Source organism: Fusarium oxysporum, chromosome VII, assembly GCF_013085055.1.
Source record: "Fusarium oxysporum Fo47 chromosome VII, complete sequence".
Lineage (NCBI taxonomy): Eukaryota > Fungi > Ascomycota > Sordariomycetes > Hypocreales > Nectriaceae > Fusarium > Fusarium oxysporum.
The window spans coordinates 3,268,292-3,281,877 of record NC_072846.1 but is presented as its reverse complement, the minus strand read 5'-3'; the positions used below and the strand labels follow the sequence as shown (position 1 = coordinate 3,281,877).

Below are 13,586 nucleotides of genomic sequence, written 5' to 3'. Positions count from 1 at the left end.
CCAGCATCGACATGTATTCTTTTTCAGGTTTTAAGCTGGCCATCGTGGCGGCGATCCTCGTTTTGACATTCTTTATTGGGCCTTATGATGTTCTGTCAAGACCACCAACTGCTACATCTCCGGAGTGAAACACTCTTCCTCTACCAACTGTTGCCATCATAGGTACCGGAGGGACTGCTTTAGGAAAGGGGAACTCTCCAACCGATACCTCGCATTACGTATCCGGCGCTCATAATATCCACGATGTAGTTGTTCCTATTCTGCCAGATCTGGACGGAATCGCCCATATTATCACAGAAGAAGTTCTTTCTATCGATAGCATCGACATTGGCACAAAGCAACTGATCATCATTCGTCATACTGTGATGAAATAGCTTCGACAGCCACATATATCCGGAGTGGTTCTCGTTCTCGGATCCAGCAAGTTAACCTTCGTGGCTAGGTTCTTGGAGCATACAATAGCGCTTGACGATTTCAACAAGTCTGTTTGTCTGACTGCTGCTCTGAAGCCAATCTTGGCGCGCGGCGCAGAAGGGCGTGGTAGCATACTGTCGGCTACAAGGGTGCCAGTCGCATCTCAGGACAACCAGATTCTCATCATCTTTAATGATCTCATCACGCTTGCCAGGCGCAGCTACTAACAAAGCAACGTGCTATTTTCAGGGGGCAGGTCACTCTTGGGGAAAATTGTTGACTTGGGACCCGAGAGGATACACAGGCCAAGCGACAGCCCCAAGACGTTACAAGTTCGACGAGGACCAGGTGTATAAGAAGGCTAAGACTGAGTCTAAGTACTTCCCTTCTACGAGCGAACAGAGTGACTTCGATATCGCTGTGAAGGACGTGGTCAAAGGGGCGGTTTTGGGGGTCGAGGATGGATATTGGCCTGAGCCGTTGGTGAAAGGCCTCGGAACACTGATGAATGGGTCGGATGTTATTGTGGCTGCAGTCTCCTATGGTTTCTCCTACAATATAAAACACAGGATAGATGGAGTAGTACAAGCAGGTGACTGGACTGATCGCGATCGTATGATGCTAATCCCGCCATTTCTACTGGCCTCAATTATGAGCAGGGAAGAGATACCGGATTTCATCGTGACGCCTTACAAGGAAGTCTAACTAGAAATAGTGTTTGATTCCGCAATTTGTAACCCGGACGTATATTGAACCCACCAACTACTTTGCTACTTCCAGACATGCTTATCCTCTCGACTATGGCTCGTATCTTGCCTTCGCTGTTGAGAGATGGCTGAAATATTAATGACCTCTCTGGTCTTGCCACCTGTCGTTGTACACATCTGGCAGGTGACCTTATTGGTACTGTAATGATCTTGGACTTGTCATGGTCTTGAATGGCTGCCACACGACGCAACTAGATGCATCTAGCTAATGTCTCTCATAATAATGTCTTTAAGCAGTGAAGTCTATTTATTCTGGAGCCTAGAAAACAGGATCGAAACGTCACTTCTAAGTGGCAGCTGCTCATACGAGACTGGGAACCGCTATGACACGTCATGAAGAGCTGCATATTGGATGACCAGTGCTCACCTCAATAACGACTGCAGGATGGTTAACACTAGCTAATACAATATACAATTCCACTGGTACATTAAAATTCAGCTATAAATTATCTTTGTTCCGCGCAATCCAGCGCAACTCCCATCTCCATCTTCATCCCTCTCCACGACGTCCGTTACCCCAAGCAAATTGTTATGCACACTCTTTAGACCAAAGGTTACACTATCTAGATGCTTATCAACGGAGCAACTTGAAAGAAGCCATAAATACTTTTATTTCCCAACCATTGTCTCCTTTTAAACTGCGCGACAATGCTATCAAACGCCAACACTAAAATGGATCCTGAGAGGCCAGACATCTCTAACAGCGCTCGCGGCGTTTGCTCCCATCATGCTGTTCACAACTGTCTGGAATTGGCTACTGGAGCAAATGGGACTTGCATATACTGCCAAAACAACCAATGCGGCTACTTATAAGACATCGTAAGTTGCCGTCTACAACTAGACACACAAAGGATACGGTTGACCATCAAGAGTGCGCAGAGGTGTAATACGTATCATACAGTACTGTTGCTGCTCAGTTTCACAATACTAATCAGCAATTACTACGGCAATCGAGACTCACATATTCAGGAGGTCTTGGGACACAAATGGCAAGCCCTCATACCAATCGAATAGCCAACGTACCTTATCGAATACGAGGCTGCACTATGGGTACAAGGTTCACCTCTCCGTCATTAGCTCTTAGACAGTACCTCGAAATGCGACGTCTCAGTATGCAGACCAGTCACGTGGCCGTGTTGTCTCGTCACAGTGATATCTAGTTCCCTTTGCATGACGGAGCACCTGTCACTAACGCCTTACTTTGGCGGAAAGCCGCATCTTGATCTTACAGGTCAGTGAGATGAAGCGATGGTTGGGGGAAACAGGGATTTCCGATGGCCTAGACTGGTTTTCGAGGCGAAACAAGGCGGTGTCTTTCAAGAATCGTGATAGTTAAGTATCAACCAAATGCAAACTTTTAGTTTCAAGATTGTTTGTGTATTTGATTGTACTGAGCCTGTCGAAGATGCGGGTGACAGAGGGATGGGGATTAATGTCTAAGTTGTGAGCTAGATGTGTTATTTGCAGTTGAGACTTGTGGCTGAGAGCTCAAATCAGCACAGAGAACTTAGAGTATGGACTATAGGTAGAGTTCCAGGATGACAGAATTGAGCTGGGTGCTCAAGAAATAATTACCCATACGGCTATATTAAATGTGGCGCTATCAGTTTCGGGACCTTAAAATAGTCTTGCGCCAGACAGCTCTCCTTGAAGGGATTCTCTCAGTTACCCTGAGTCTACAAAGTGGCCAAGTGCAGTAACCTTAAAGACAAGTGATCCAAGGATCGCGTTGATAGCTTAGTAGTGGGATTACTGGGGAAGGAGCTCTACTCTATAGCTACAGGGGGCTAAAATGCAAACCTCAGACCTCGAAGCAACCGCGAGACTGCTCGATACTGACTCTTCACTATATCTCTGAAACTGAAAGTTCCTTCTATTTCATACAAAGATCTTGAAAAACAGTCCAGAATAGTTTCATAAGGACGTTAAACTTCCTTCACTAGTGAGGCTGAACCATACGATCGCTTGGAGGTCTCTTATAGTGACGCAGTTGAGCTTTAGTAGGCGTCCTCAAGCCCTTTCCAAACTCCAGCCAGCTTCATCGAGTAATAGCCTGACCTGATCGACATCTGAAGCAAGCACCTCTTCGGCATCGAGACCGGCAACGTTTGATAGAAGTTCCAATACCTTTTTCCGACGCACCGTGATATCAACCATGGACTCCCATTCAGCAAAGAAGCTTTCAGCCATTTCCGGGGTCCAAGTTAGAGGATCCCCAACCGGGTGCTCTTCATGACCGAAGTGGGCATAATACGCCAGTTTCTCCATTGTATCTCTCATGATGTTGATTCGGTTTTCCTTCGCCTGCACCTCGTACTGAAGTTCTCTCGTCTCTGCCTTTTTGTCTTTCAGCTCTTTCTTCAGCTTTACTTCTCTGTAGGTTGCAGCATCAGAGACCTGCTTCAGTCGATTGAGGTCTTTGGTTACTATTGAGAGCTGTACTCTCTGTTCCTCAAACAGTTTGTCCGCCGCTTTTCTGTCTTCTTCTGCCTCCAATCTCCGCTCAACTTCTTCGTTCCTTTCCGCCTCAACTTTCTGCAGTTGTTTAGACTGATTATGTAATTTACTGCTCATCATATGCTTCTCTCTTTCATCAGCTTCTATTTTGCAGTAAACGTCTTTGAGTTGCGATAGAGCTTCTTCGATTCCCTTGGCTATTGAGTCATTCATGCGCTTCTGGGCAGATACGAGCTCCATGAAGTACTGTTGGAACTTGTCGGTAATGTCAAAATGTTCATCGATCGATATATGGTCCTCTGAAAGTTTTGAAAGATCTGGATGAGAATTTCTTCGATGGCGGGCGGCAATGCGCTTTTCGGCCTTGACATACAACCCCAGAAATGTCTCATGAGATGTACTTTTGGGCAATGTTGAGTTCGCCATTTGGTCGTCGGAGGTGTTGGTCAAACAAGCTTGCGTAATATAATCCAACAGAGCTTGCAGATTTTCCTCCAATCTATGTAGGGTCCTGTAGTCAAGTTCTTTTCTGTGACTTTCCGTAGAACTCGCATCTATCCGAGGATTGCAAGTTCGTCGCCTCGTTGCCACAAAGCCACAAAAAGAAGAATGTATACCGAGCAACGGCGCTTTATTATTGCTAAAAAAAGCAGAATAACTATGACTTGTTGGCCTAGTTCGAGTATACGTGCTTACAATCACTGAGAAGCGTGATCTTCGGAATTTAGCTATCATGTGGCGTTGACTGTCCTATTATTGTACACTTCTGCAGTAGGACCTATGTTGACATCTTGGACGGGGCGGTGGGGTTCTGAGACCAACTGGCTGTTCTTTGTGTACAATGATCCAGGGTCATGAAGCGCCACTTTTCAACCCCCCCGCAACCATTACTGCTAATAATCCAGAGCTCAGCTCATATAATGAGGTTGTAGTCTTTGCTTCGCTAGGCGCGCGGAACAACGGGTAGTGCCCCGTCTCTTGTAAGATCTAACGGGGCTTGCACGTCCTCTGTTGGTCGATAGTACACAAGTCCAAAGCCTGGCGGTAGTAGCCTAGGCGATGTTGGAAAACATGTGACGTGAAGATCTGATGTTTCACGGTGAACGCCGGTTCCCGAGTACACATGCTCTAACACCGCAAGGGGTAATAGCTTTGACCCTTATGCACCTTGGGCAATGCCATCAGTAAGATTGTGTGATTTGAAGCTAATGCGAAATCCTTGACCTTTTCTCAGTATGCACATGACGGCTAATGAATCAATACGTGTAGTCCGAGTCAAAGATCTACAATTCGTATCTCTTGCTTGATGACCCACCTTTTGAGTATTTCAGCTTTGGCGCATTCAACACGCTTACCAACCACAAGGATTATGAGTGTCAGCTTTTGGCCGCGGCCGGCGGGATGTCGTTCCGGGCGTACACCGGTGTTCTGGTTTCGATGGTCTTCTACCTTTACAGGGTTTTTAATGTTAATAAATTGCCCCATCTTGTTACCTTCACCATTCCCAAGTACAAGTACATGAAACATCTCAAGTCAGGGTTTTGAGCAACTGTGTCTATGTCAGAGCGCCTCATGTCCTGGGTGCGTCTTGATATGAGCCAGTTTCATGCGTCATGTACTTCTACCCCAACCTCCAGCAGGTAAGAAGGTCATGGCAGTCCTAGCAGCCGGTGTACCTTGACACTCCATAGCTAGTTATCTGCAAGGGACGCCAGAAGACCTTATGGAGAAGAATGGGTACCTCAGTAAGGCTTTGTGATCTGAGCCGTTGAGAAAGGAGAAGTGAGTTCTGTTCACATTCAGACCACCATGGAAGCTTTTTGGGTAGAAGCTTGTATTATAAAAGGAAAATCTTGTCCTCATCACCTGTCTTTGCGACTTGAAACTTACCTTGTAGGCAGTAATCGACTATATAGTTCGCATTCAGACGAAGCCAAGTGCAAACAACACTAACAAGACAAGCGACGGAAGGACGTGATAACTATAATTTAATTTAAAGAGCCTTTAATTCCTTTAGAGGTCCTATGGTTATTATATAAGTATGGTTAAATAAACGTTCTTGTAACAGGTGACCTTGAAGGCGTATGGGGTTGGGCCTTGACGAAAAGAGAGAAACGCCCACCAACACTATCATGGTAAAGCTTATGGAATTTATCCAGGTCACCCCCATTGCCATATACTCTTTCCGAATAATTTCCAATCCCAATCTTAGCTCCTTGTAAAGCAGACTCGATGAGTGGCATAGGTCTGAATATGAAGGTGACGTCGGGTCCTTCCTGAAACATTGCTTCTCTCAAGCCTTGCTGCGACTTGAAGATGTGCTTTGCATAAGGCTTAAGGATCAGCAATTTTATGTCAACGTCGACCATTTTGTCTTGGAGCTTGTTGAAATCGTCATAAAAGTCTTGCAAGCAAAATGATATTCGACTGATAAAGTCAAGTTCAGTACTACCCAGAGTTTGACTGTTATCCATATCTGCCGAAGCTAACAGCAGAGAGAAGAACTGGCGTAGATCGCCACCAATCCAGTTACCTTGACTTGGGTTTCTCGAGTCAAGGTAATGTGCAAATATGACGGTTTTGAGTTGTTTATGCTTTTCGAAGCAGCCTTTTAAACGATCTGGGTCTATCTCCATCGGTTGCTCAATACCAAGGATATGTTCGAATTCGAAGTGCTCCAACGAGGGCCATATCAACTGAGATGGAAGGTCAAGAGACATAGCGCGGACCATGAGTTTCTTGAGGCAAGTGAACCTGCTCATAACCGAGACAAGATCCTGTGGCTTCTCCTCCCCTTTGACAGAAATGAGGATTTCTTGGATCGCTGGAAGTACTTGAGTTATTCCTGGTCCGGGCTCTGATATATCGGTCAGGATACAGTCAGATACTAATATAATGTCTCCATTTCCACCTGTGTCAGGTGTACGGTGTTGGGCGAAATTGCCACTTTTCCAGCTTGTTGCCAGGCGTGCAAGTACCGAGCCCGGAGCAAATAGATCATACGTCCTGGGGTAAATCTTCAAGACCTTAACATGATCAGTCACGTTTTTGTGTTCGTGATTTTCGAGTAGCTTCTGGATACCATCCTCGTCTATCGACAGTTGGTGGAATAGAGATGGTGTCACACATGAGGAGAGTCTTTTGTTGATAAGAGCGACATGTTTGAGATCCTGAGTGTCGAGGAACTCAAAGACCCGGTCCCATATTTCCTGTCAGTTTCCCAATTAGAAAGAAAGTCGGATATCCTATAAGAAAGAACATTGCTCACATTAGCCAATGCTTCCATGGCTCTCAGGAAGCTAGTGGGTAATATTTGGGAAGATCTGATCTGGCGACACTATCCATGGCGGCGCCATATCTTCCCTAGCTGTCTTTAATATGTAAATTATTCCTTGCATCTTGGATCATGGAATGCCCTCTACACCGCCTTCTGTCGAGGCATGACCATGAGCTTTCGAAGTGATTGAATGTACTTGTGTACCGCACCGCAATCACCTTAAGGAAAAGCCATCCATTGCACAGATACTAGGATTATTAATATCTACCTGGTCCATGACATAATATCCTTACCACTTATTCAATATTGTTGATCAACAGCCGAAACCAGTCAGTGGAGTGCTGAATGCGTCACTATAGTAATGAGGCTTAAGGCGGCCGCATTGCTGACCTGAATACGAAGACGGCAGGTCTCTGCGGATGCTCCGTGTGCACTAATGAAGAGTACTTCGAATGCCTATCCCTGTAAGCATCCAGTAGGATGGCCCCTTAATCTTCATCTTGAAACGAACCAGCTGCAAGGCTCCATAGTCTTTGTTTCCTCGACCATGAACTCTTGTACTTGCGAGGCCTTCGCCAGGCGACCAGAACATTCTAGGATTGAAGCCTTCGACGGTATCTAGTTGCGCGCTAGGTTTTAGTATCTGGCCTCAAAGTTCACCGCCTGTTTGACCACAGCAGTGCAATGACAGCTAGAACCTTGGCGACTTACTGTATTCCTAATTTCCATATTTATAGCCCAAGAGCTCCGGCACCATTCACGTTCCCCAAACATATTAAGTTGTTCAACCAAGTTGCCCATTTCAATACGATCCATATTCAACAAAAATAGCCCACATTTATTCCGCGGTCTTTGTGCAGAAGCCCGATCCTTCAGAACCAGTTCATGAATCCGGCGGCAACTCTAGCCCCAGAGGGGACCCCACCGAGTCCTTTGGCAAAGACTATCCTTCAAATCATGGCCAGCAAGAGCACTGCGGCACCGCAGATACTTCGACTTCGGACAATCGCAATGTTCCTGGCTTAGACTCTGCCATGGGTCATCTGAATGATGCTGTTCAAAACATCATCAGAAGTGCCAGGGAAGCTACCGATGGACTACGTTTCGGTAACCAACCCAGCACAGGATTGGACCGCGATAATGGGGCCACATCGATTATAAACCCTGAGGCGCATGGAGATGCCACGCAAATCAATGGATCAGTATACACAAGTAATACCAGCAACACCCAACGGATTTTCAACCGGAATATCATCACATACAAGCCTAAAAAGATCGGGAGTAGCATCCAGGTCAATGTAAGAGTTGCCGTCAGGAAGAGGAAGAGGAAAAGACAGAAAAAGAAAGGTCATATCTAGAGAAGGATTCACGCATGGCAAGCTGATCAGCCAAGTGGGAAAAAGCCTCATACGACTAGCATCCCCACCTCAGTTTCAAACTCTCCGTATTTTCTTTTTGCCTAAGATATTACACTGTACTTGACATAGTTGCGACTCGAAACCTACTTACACAGTCCGTTAGCCTGTCACCACGATATTTCTTGAATAACATAGCAGTCCATTGCTCCACGTCCAATAGCAAACAGTCCTTCTTTCAGTAGAACTATCCAAGGGGGGCAGCGGCTCCCGTGACCCCCTAGCTCCCCCAATCTTATTCTTCTTTTACCTAGTATATACGCAAGCGTCCAAAGCTACGATCCTGATTATTGTGCATTCCGTGGAACAAAGCTCTGTGGATGCATTGTTTGTCTGATATCGCTTGTTCATAACATGAAATCTTTGACACCTGAGGTGCTGAAGTGTCAAAAATCAATCTTGCAGGCTGGCAGCACTTTCAATAACAGTCACCTAATACACTTTCTGGGGTTGCCTTGATCTGAAGGGTCTAGACGTTTACTATGTCTATCCAAGCCTGATGTTGAAGGTTGATTCATCGGCTTGAGATATGGCGATGTCTGTGTCTGGAAAGCTCGACATGGATTCAGGTTCGTTTGTCTCGTGCGACTCATCGACACGGCATTGGATGCAACTAGCCCGGCAGGTTCGTCATATTTTCTCTCAGCCCTGCACCTACTGTGCATCTGGGGATCGATGAAATGGTTCAATTCGTAGCGATAGATCAGGGTGTACATCTATGCATCTACATCATAAATGTCCCCCAGCCGGCATGAAAGGTCTCATGTAAGTGTCGTCGCGTTCCATCCCTAGGGATCTTTTGGGTCAGCGCGCATGGTAGGGGTCTTTTGTGTCCTTATATCTTTGCCCTGCTTACGGCAGATATGTTTATTGCTTATTGTAAAGTATTGGCTCCATGACTCGAAGCAATCTTGTATATGTAACATGCACGCCAGGCTGGGATTTGACATCTCGTCGGATGCGCGAGAGTCGAGATTCTAATAGCACCAGAAGATGATTACATGTATTAACACAAAGCACGGGTTATATATATTCAGGCAAGTATATAGATTACAAAATAGAATTAGAGTTTATTTCTTCTATCACGGCAGTTTCGGACGAAGTTCCCACCAACATATTGCTAATCCCTAAAGTGCTATATTTCTTATATTATAAGTTATTAAGATCTCGTTAGTAGAGTTTGGCGTCTATCTTGCTAAATCTGACACTGTGTGCGTACGAGTGCTACCAGTTCATAGTACCACTCTAAACCACTTAAGCTATATAGCTATTATCTTATCTTAGGTGCGCTTCTGATATCTTAACCTTAGCAATATAAGAGTGACTTTTGTTATTTGTTTTAAAACCGAAGCAAAGCGTTGAGGTAGATGTAATAGTAAGAGGAGGATTAAGATAATCTAATCGAACCTACCCTAGGCACGCCCTCCTTCCATCTAAGTAGTCCAGTAAAAGGCCTATAAAATAAGGCGATCCTTTGGTTACTCAACAACAAGGAGTCACCGAGGTGACATCTTCGACGCCGGCTTGGTACCAGTAAGAGTCTTTGCAGATATGCAGGCCCGGGTGTGGAAATATAGACTTAGGCAGAACTGGGAGCAAAGTTCCACTGCTGCACCATCAGCATCCCCTGCCTGCCTTATTTACTCCACACAACCCCCCTGCGTAAAGTTACCCTACTTATTCGACTTTGCTTTTGCACTTGACTTTCTCCCTGCAGCCCATAACTTTAGCTTTCAGTACAAGTTTAGCTGTGTCTTATACTCAGGCCACTCTCTACATGCAAACCAGCGAACCATGGATAAACAAACCAATCTATCCGTATAAGTACGCGTTATGACAGAGCTTAGATTCACTGTGCGTAGTTTCTTGTTCTGTCTCTCGCCGTATACTGACTGTGCCAGGCTGAGAAAGTTTCTCAGGAAACTCGGATTCCTGTATATAAACCAAAGGTTGAAGTGTACATTACGAGCAAGCCTCCAATCTTTGAGAACAGGAAAGATTCGATGTTCTAGCATTTGGGCGAAACCTTCGTCCTTATCCGGGTCTGGCTACTAAAATTAAGGGGCTTATATAGGTCGAAACCAGTATTGGACGAAGAGAAACAGAGCTTGCTTCAAGGCGGATAGGATTGATGTTGACCTTTCTTTTTATCACTATTATCTACACACCCCTTGAGTGTGTGCTTGAAGGTCGAGGCTTCCCTAGCACTTGAATGCTTGATATAAACGTAAACAAATTCTTGAGCTGTGGATATCGCTGCGATTTTACGTCACCATGTATGCATGGGAGGCTTACAACTGCACTGAGTCAAAGCCTCTTTGAGAACATTGATATCCTCCCATTTTCTTGTATGATTGTCCTTTTGGTTGTTGGCCGCCAGCATCGAGACCATAAAGTCAAAAGTAAACAGGGCAAACCCGTCAAGAGGACTGACCTCACGGCAGAGAGATAAACATAGGGAAAGAGCTTGGTCAGAAGTTCTTTTCTGACTGGTAATCCGAGCCCCACCCTCTGACGGTCCTCGTTGTCAAAGAAGCTGTCTCGATGCTGTGGCTTGAACTGTGTGATGTGTCTTTCCCGCTCCAGCCGCCACCTTTAGATTCTAAGTAGCCCTTTTCCAGGATATTGAGAATAGTCAGAGTTAGTCCGCTGAACAACCTTGTAGGTCTCTTCTCCACAATGGTGCTCTCGATAGGCTCCTGTTGAACAGGTGCTGGGGTCTCACGTGCAAGCAGGGATACTTTAAGATTACAGCCGAAATGGTAAAACCTCTAAGGGGCAGATTTCAACAGAACACAACAGGAATACACCAATTCACATCAATGAACCGAATACACGTAATGTTTGACAGCTCCCCCTTGCATAGTGCGGCCGGCTCCCCATCTGTTCAATTGAGATCAGTTAGCCAGGGTCAGGTAGAATTGTCATACACGATGCCGGAATCGGAATTGCCGAATCCAATCGCAACTCAAGCGGCCGGCGCTATTGGTATTAGCCTGTCTGAATCGCGGTGTTCGTGGACGATCGGTATGTCACGCTTTTGTTCGCCTAAGAGATTAGCTGACGATTTAGTTTCTCTTGGAATCCTCGGCCATGGCAAGCATAAAAGCACTAGTCCATGGCAACTTCTGTGAGATCCCATTTTCAGAGGCTCTCTATCAACCGGCTTTTGTTATTCGCTTTATTGGCCTTGTCCATCGACATTCTTTTGTCTCCCCTCGCCGCGATGCTCCTACCAGCTACCCACAGCCTCAGTCGCAAACGATCACGTTCAAACACGCTGGGAGACGAAGGACTACGACCTCATTGCGACCTTTCAACAGCTCACCCGATTCTAGATATCTCGAACGACGTATTTAGATCCCTCGATATCAGATTCAAGAAGAGCAAGCCTGAGGGGGTGCTCGAAAATGCGATTGCAAATGGCAACATTCCCCACGGCGACATCGCAACCAACCACAGCACCGAAGGCAGCAGGGCCAGAAATGAGGGTCTCACAGATGAAGGTATTGCAGACGACGAGAGCACATGTTCCACAAAGCCGATCGAACCTGGAGACATCAAAGCCGAAAGCTTATGGGGCCGAGAATATCCGATTAATGAATGGTAATAGAAGTGCTATACACTGAGAGACCTTTGCTAAGTCGGCGGCACAGGCAGCCACATGATCAGAAAAGAACTGAGGCATGGGAACTAAGGTTAGCTAATACCATGAAGAAATGTCCTATGTTAACTGGGTATGGAAGCCACGAGCTTTATTCTAACTTATTCGGCACTTGCGAGACAATGATCCCTTCTACTTACCGGGTTAGTTTGCGTCCCATTGCTTTAGCCAATGTCCTCGCTGCTAATGGTCACAAGTGCGCTCTTGATGTTGGATCAGCAGGCGGTATTATATGACCCCCCTATGATATGATAAGTATGCCAACAGATTCATCTAGGAAACTGGGCCATGTATGCGCTCTTCAACCTATTTGAATGGTACTTGACTAACCTAATTCAAGGGACTTTGCAGATGAGCATCCTGGTCTTGATGTTATTAGTGTTGACCTGTCAACCTCGACACCTGAATGGGTTCCGCCTAATCTGACTTTGTGAGGCTATATGGACGTCTTACACTTGATCAGCGTTAACATTAATGCAGTCAGACCGTAGAACGCCTCGATCTTCAAGACTTTTCAACATCTTCAATGGACTTTATACATTTCCGCGAACTTAAAGGGAGAATCAGTCACTGGCGCGAGTTTCTAGAACAGGTCTTTAACGTCTTGAAACCCGGAGGGGTTGCAGAGTTCCACGAAGAAGCCATTAAGCTTAAAGGAGAGGAAGAGTTACCAAAGGATGGTTTTATGGTGCAATGGGGAGACCTATTCAGAGAGGCTGGTGCAAGGCGAGGGGCGGATTTCGAGATGATCGGCTCCAGACAACAGCTTAGTTTGCTACAGGATGCCGGCTTCAGTGACATCAAGAGAAACCGCTACAAGGTAGTCAATGGCGTCCAGTGAACCTTGAAAATAACTAAGTTTGAGTTATCACAGGTACCGATTGGGCCTTGGCATACATCGCTGCAGCAGCAGGAGTTAGGAAGGTTAGCTTGGAAGGCATTTACTTATGACATAGAAGGGTCCATCCTTCGTCCAGCCATTGAGAATCTGGGATGGAGTGAGGAGGAATGTCAGCTGTTTGCTGCAAATTTGCGCAATGAGTTGCAGATGACAACAGTCAAACCTTATATGACACATTTTATAGTTGTGTGCACGAAGCCATAGACTTGATGCCTCGATTGACTCGCTCAAGAATTATAAGATGTCTTTTGCCACTAGAATTGTATGTTCGGACCTTGAATAAACTGGAAAAATATAAAGCTTTGGTATGACACAGCTCTGCATAACTCGTTTATCCATCTAGTATCTCTCTGCCATGCAACCCATGGTTTCAAAGTGATGAGGCGTAGAAGGAAATATTACCAACAGTAGCAACAACCACGAATCAAGGAACAGTACTCATGGATCAAAGACTCGCCTGCCTGTCATTCTGTGGAGTCTAGCGCAAATAGCAACAGGGGCTTAGCGTTAGCAAACAGCATACCTGCGCATGCACTTATGCGCCACTCTTTGTGTATCAGGCGGGGGCTCATTAGTGATGGCTGAAAGGAACGAGACCCATATCCTCGTTCAATCCTCTCGAGAATGGAGCGAGATGCACCTGCATGTCCCACTGCCAATGTCACGCGCCGCCACTGCTGATAAATCTCGG

General features: G+C 45.8%; 5 protein-coding genes across 5 annotated transcripts; 3 read left to right on the top strand and 2 right to left on the bottom strand.

Moving 5' to 3' along the window:
• Positions 1-606: 606 nt before the first annotated feature.
• Positions 607-1,119, top strand: FOBCDRAFT_204518 (uncharacterized protein; the record flags this gene model as incomplete). The annotated part of the gene is made up of 1 exon (XM_054706106.1): positions 607-1,119. One exon carries the CDS (start codon positions 607-609, stop codon positions 1,117-1,119), a length of 513 nt encoding a protein of 170 aa, XP_054562081.1.
• Positions 1,120-3,191: 2,072 nt separating this feature from the next.
• FOBCDRAFT_242076 (uncharacterized protein) lies at positions 3,192-4,064 on the bottom strand (the record flags this gene model as incomplete). Its single annotated transcript, XM_059610444.1, has 2 exons — positions 3,192-3,937; positions 4,040-4,064. The coding sequence occupies 2 exons, from the start codon at positions 4,062-4,064 to the stop codon at positions 3,192-3,194; spliced, it is 771 nt and encodes a 256-aa protein (XP_059465463.1).
• Positions 4,065-4,581: 517 nt separating this feature from the next.
• Positions 4,582-6,924, bottom strand: FOBCDRAFT_242075 (uncharacterized protein; the record flags this gene model as incomplete). Its single annotated transcript, XM_054706102.2, has 6 exons — positions 4,582-4,766; positions 4,994-5,087; positions 5,529-5,546; positions 5,593-5,619; positions 5,765-6,847; positions 6,907-6,924. The coding sequence occupies 6 exons, from the start codon at positions 6,922-6,924 to the stop codon at positions 4,582-4,584; spliced, it is 1,425 nt and encodes a 474-aa protein (XP_054562077.2).
• A 1,025-nt stretch (positions 6,925-7,949) lies between these two features.
• FOBCDRAFT_204515 (uncharacterized protein) lies at positions 7,950-8,273 on the top strand (the record flags this gene model as incomplete). Its single annotated transcript, XM_054706101.2, has 1 exon — positions 7,950-8,273. One exon carries the CDS (start codon positions 7,950-7,952, stop codon positions 8,271-8,273), a length of 324 nt encoding a protein of 107 aa, XP_054562076.2.
• Positions 8,274-11,556: 3,283 nt separating this feature from the next.
• Positions 11,557-13,099, top strand: FOBCDRAFT_242074 (uncharacterized protein; the record flags this gene model as incomplete). Its single annotated transcript, XM_059610443.1, has 4 exons — positions 11,557-11,860; positions 12,346-12,424; positions 12,475-12,814; positions 12,869-13,099. 4 exons carry the CDS (start codon positions 11,557-11,559, stop codon positions 13,097-13,099), a joined length of 954 nt encoding a protein of 317 aa, XP_059465462.1.
• Between the last annotated feature and the right edge of the window lie 487 nt (positions 13,100-13,586).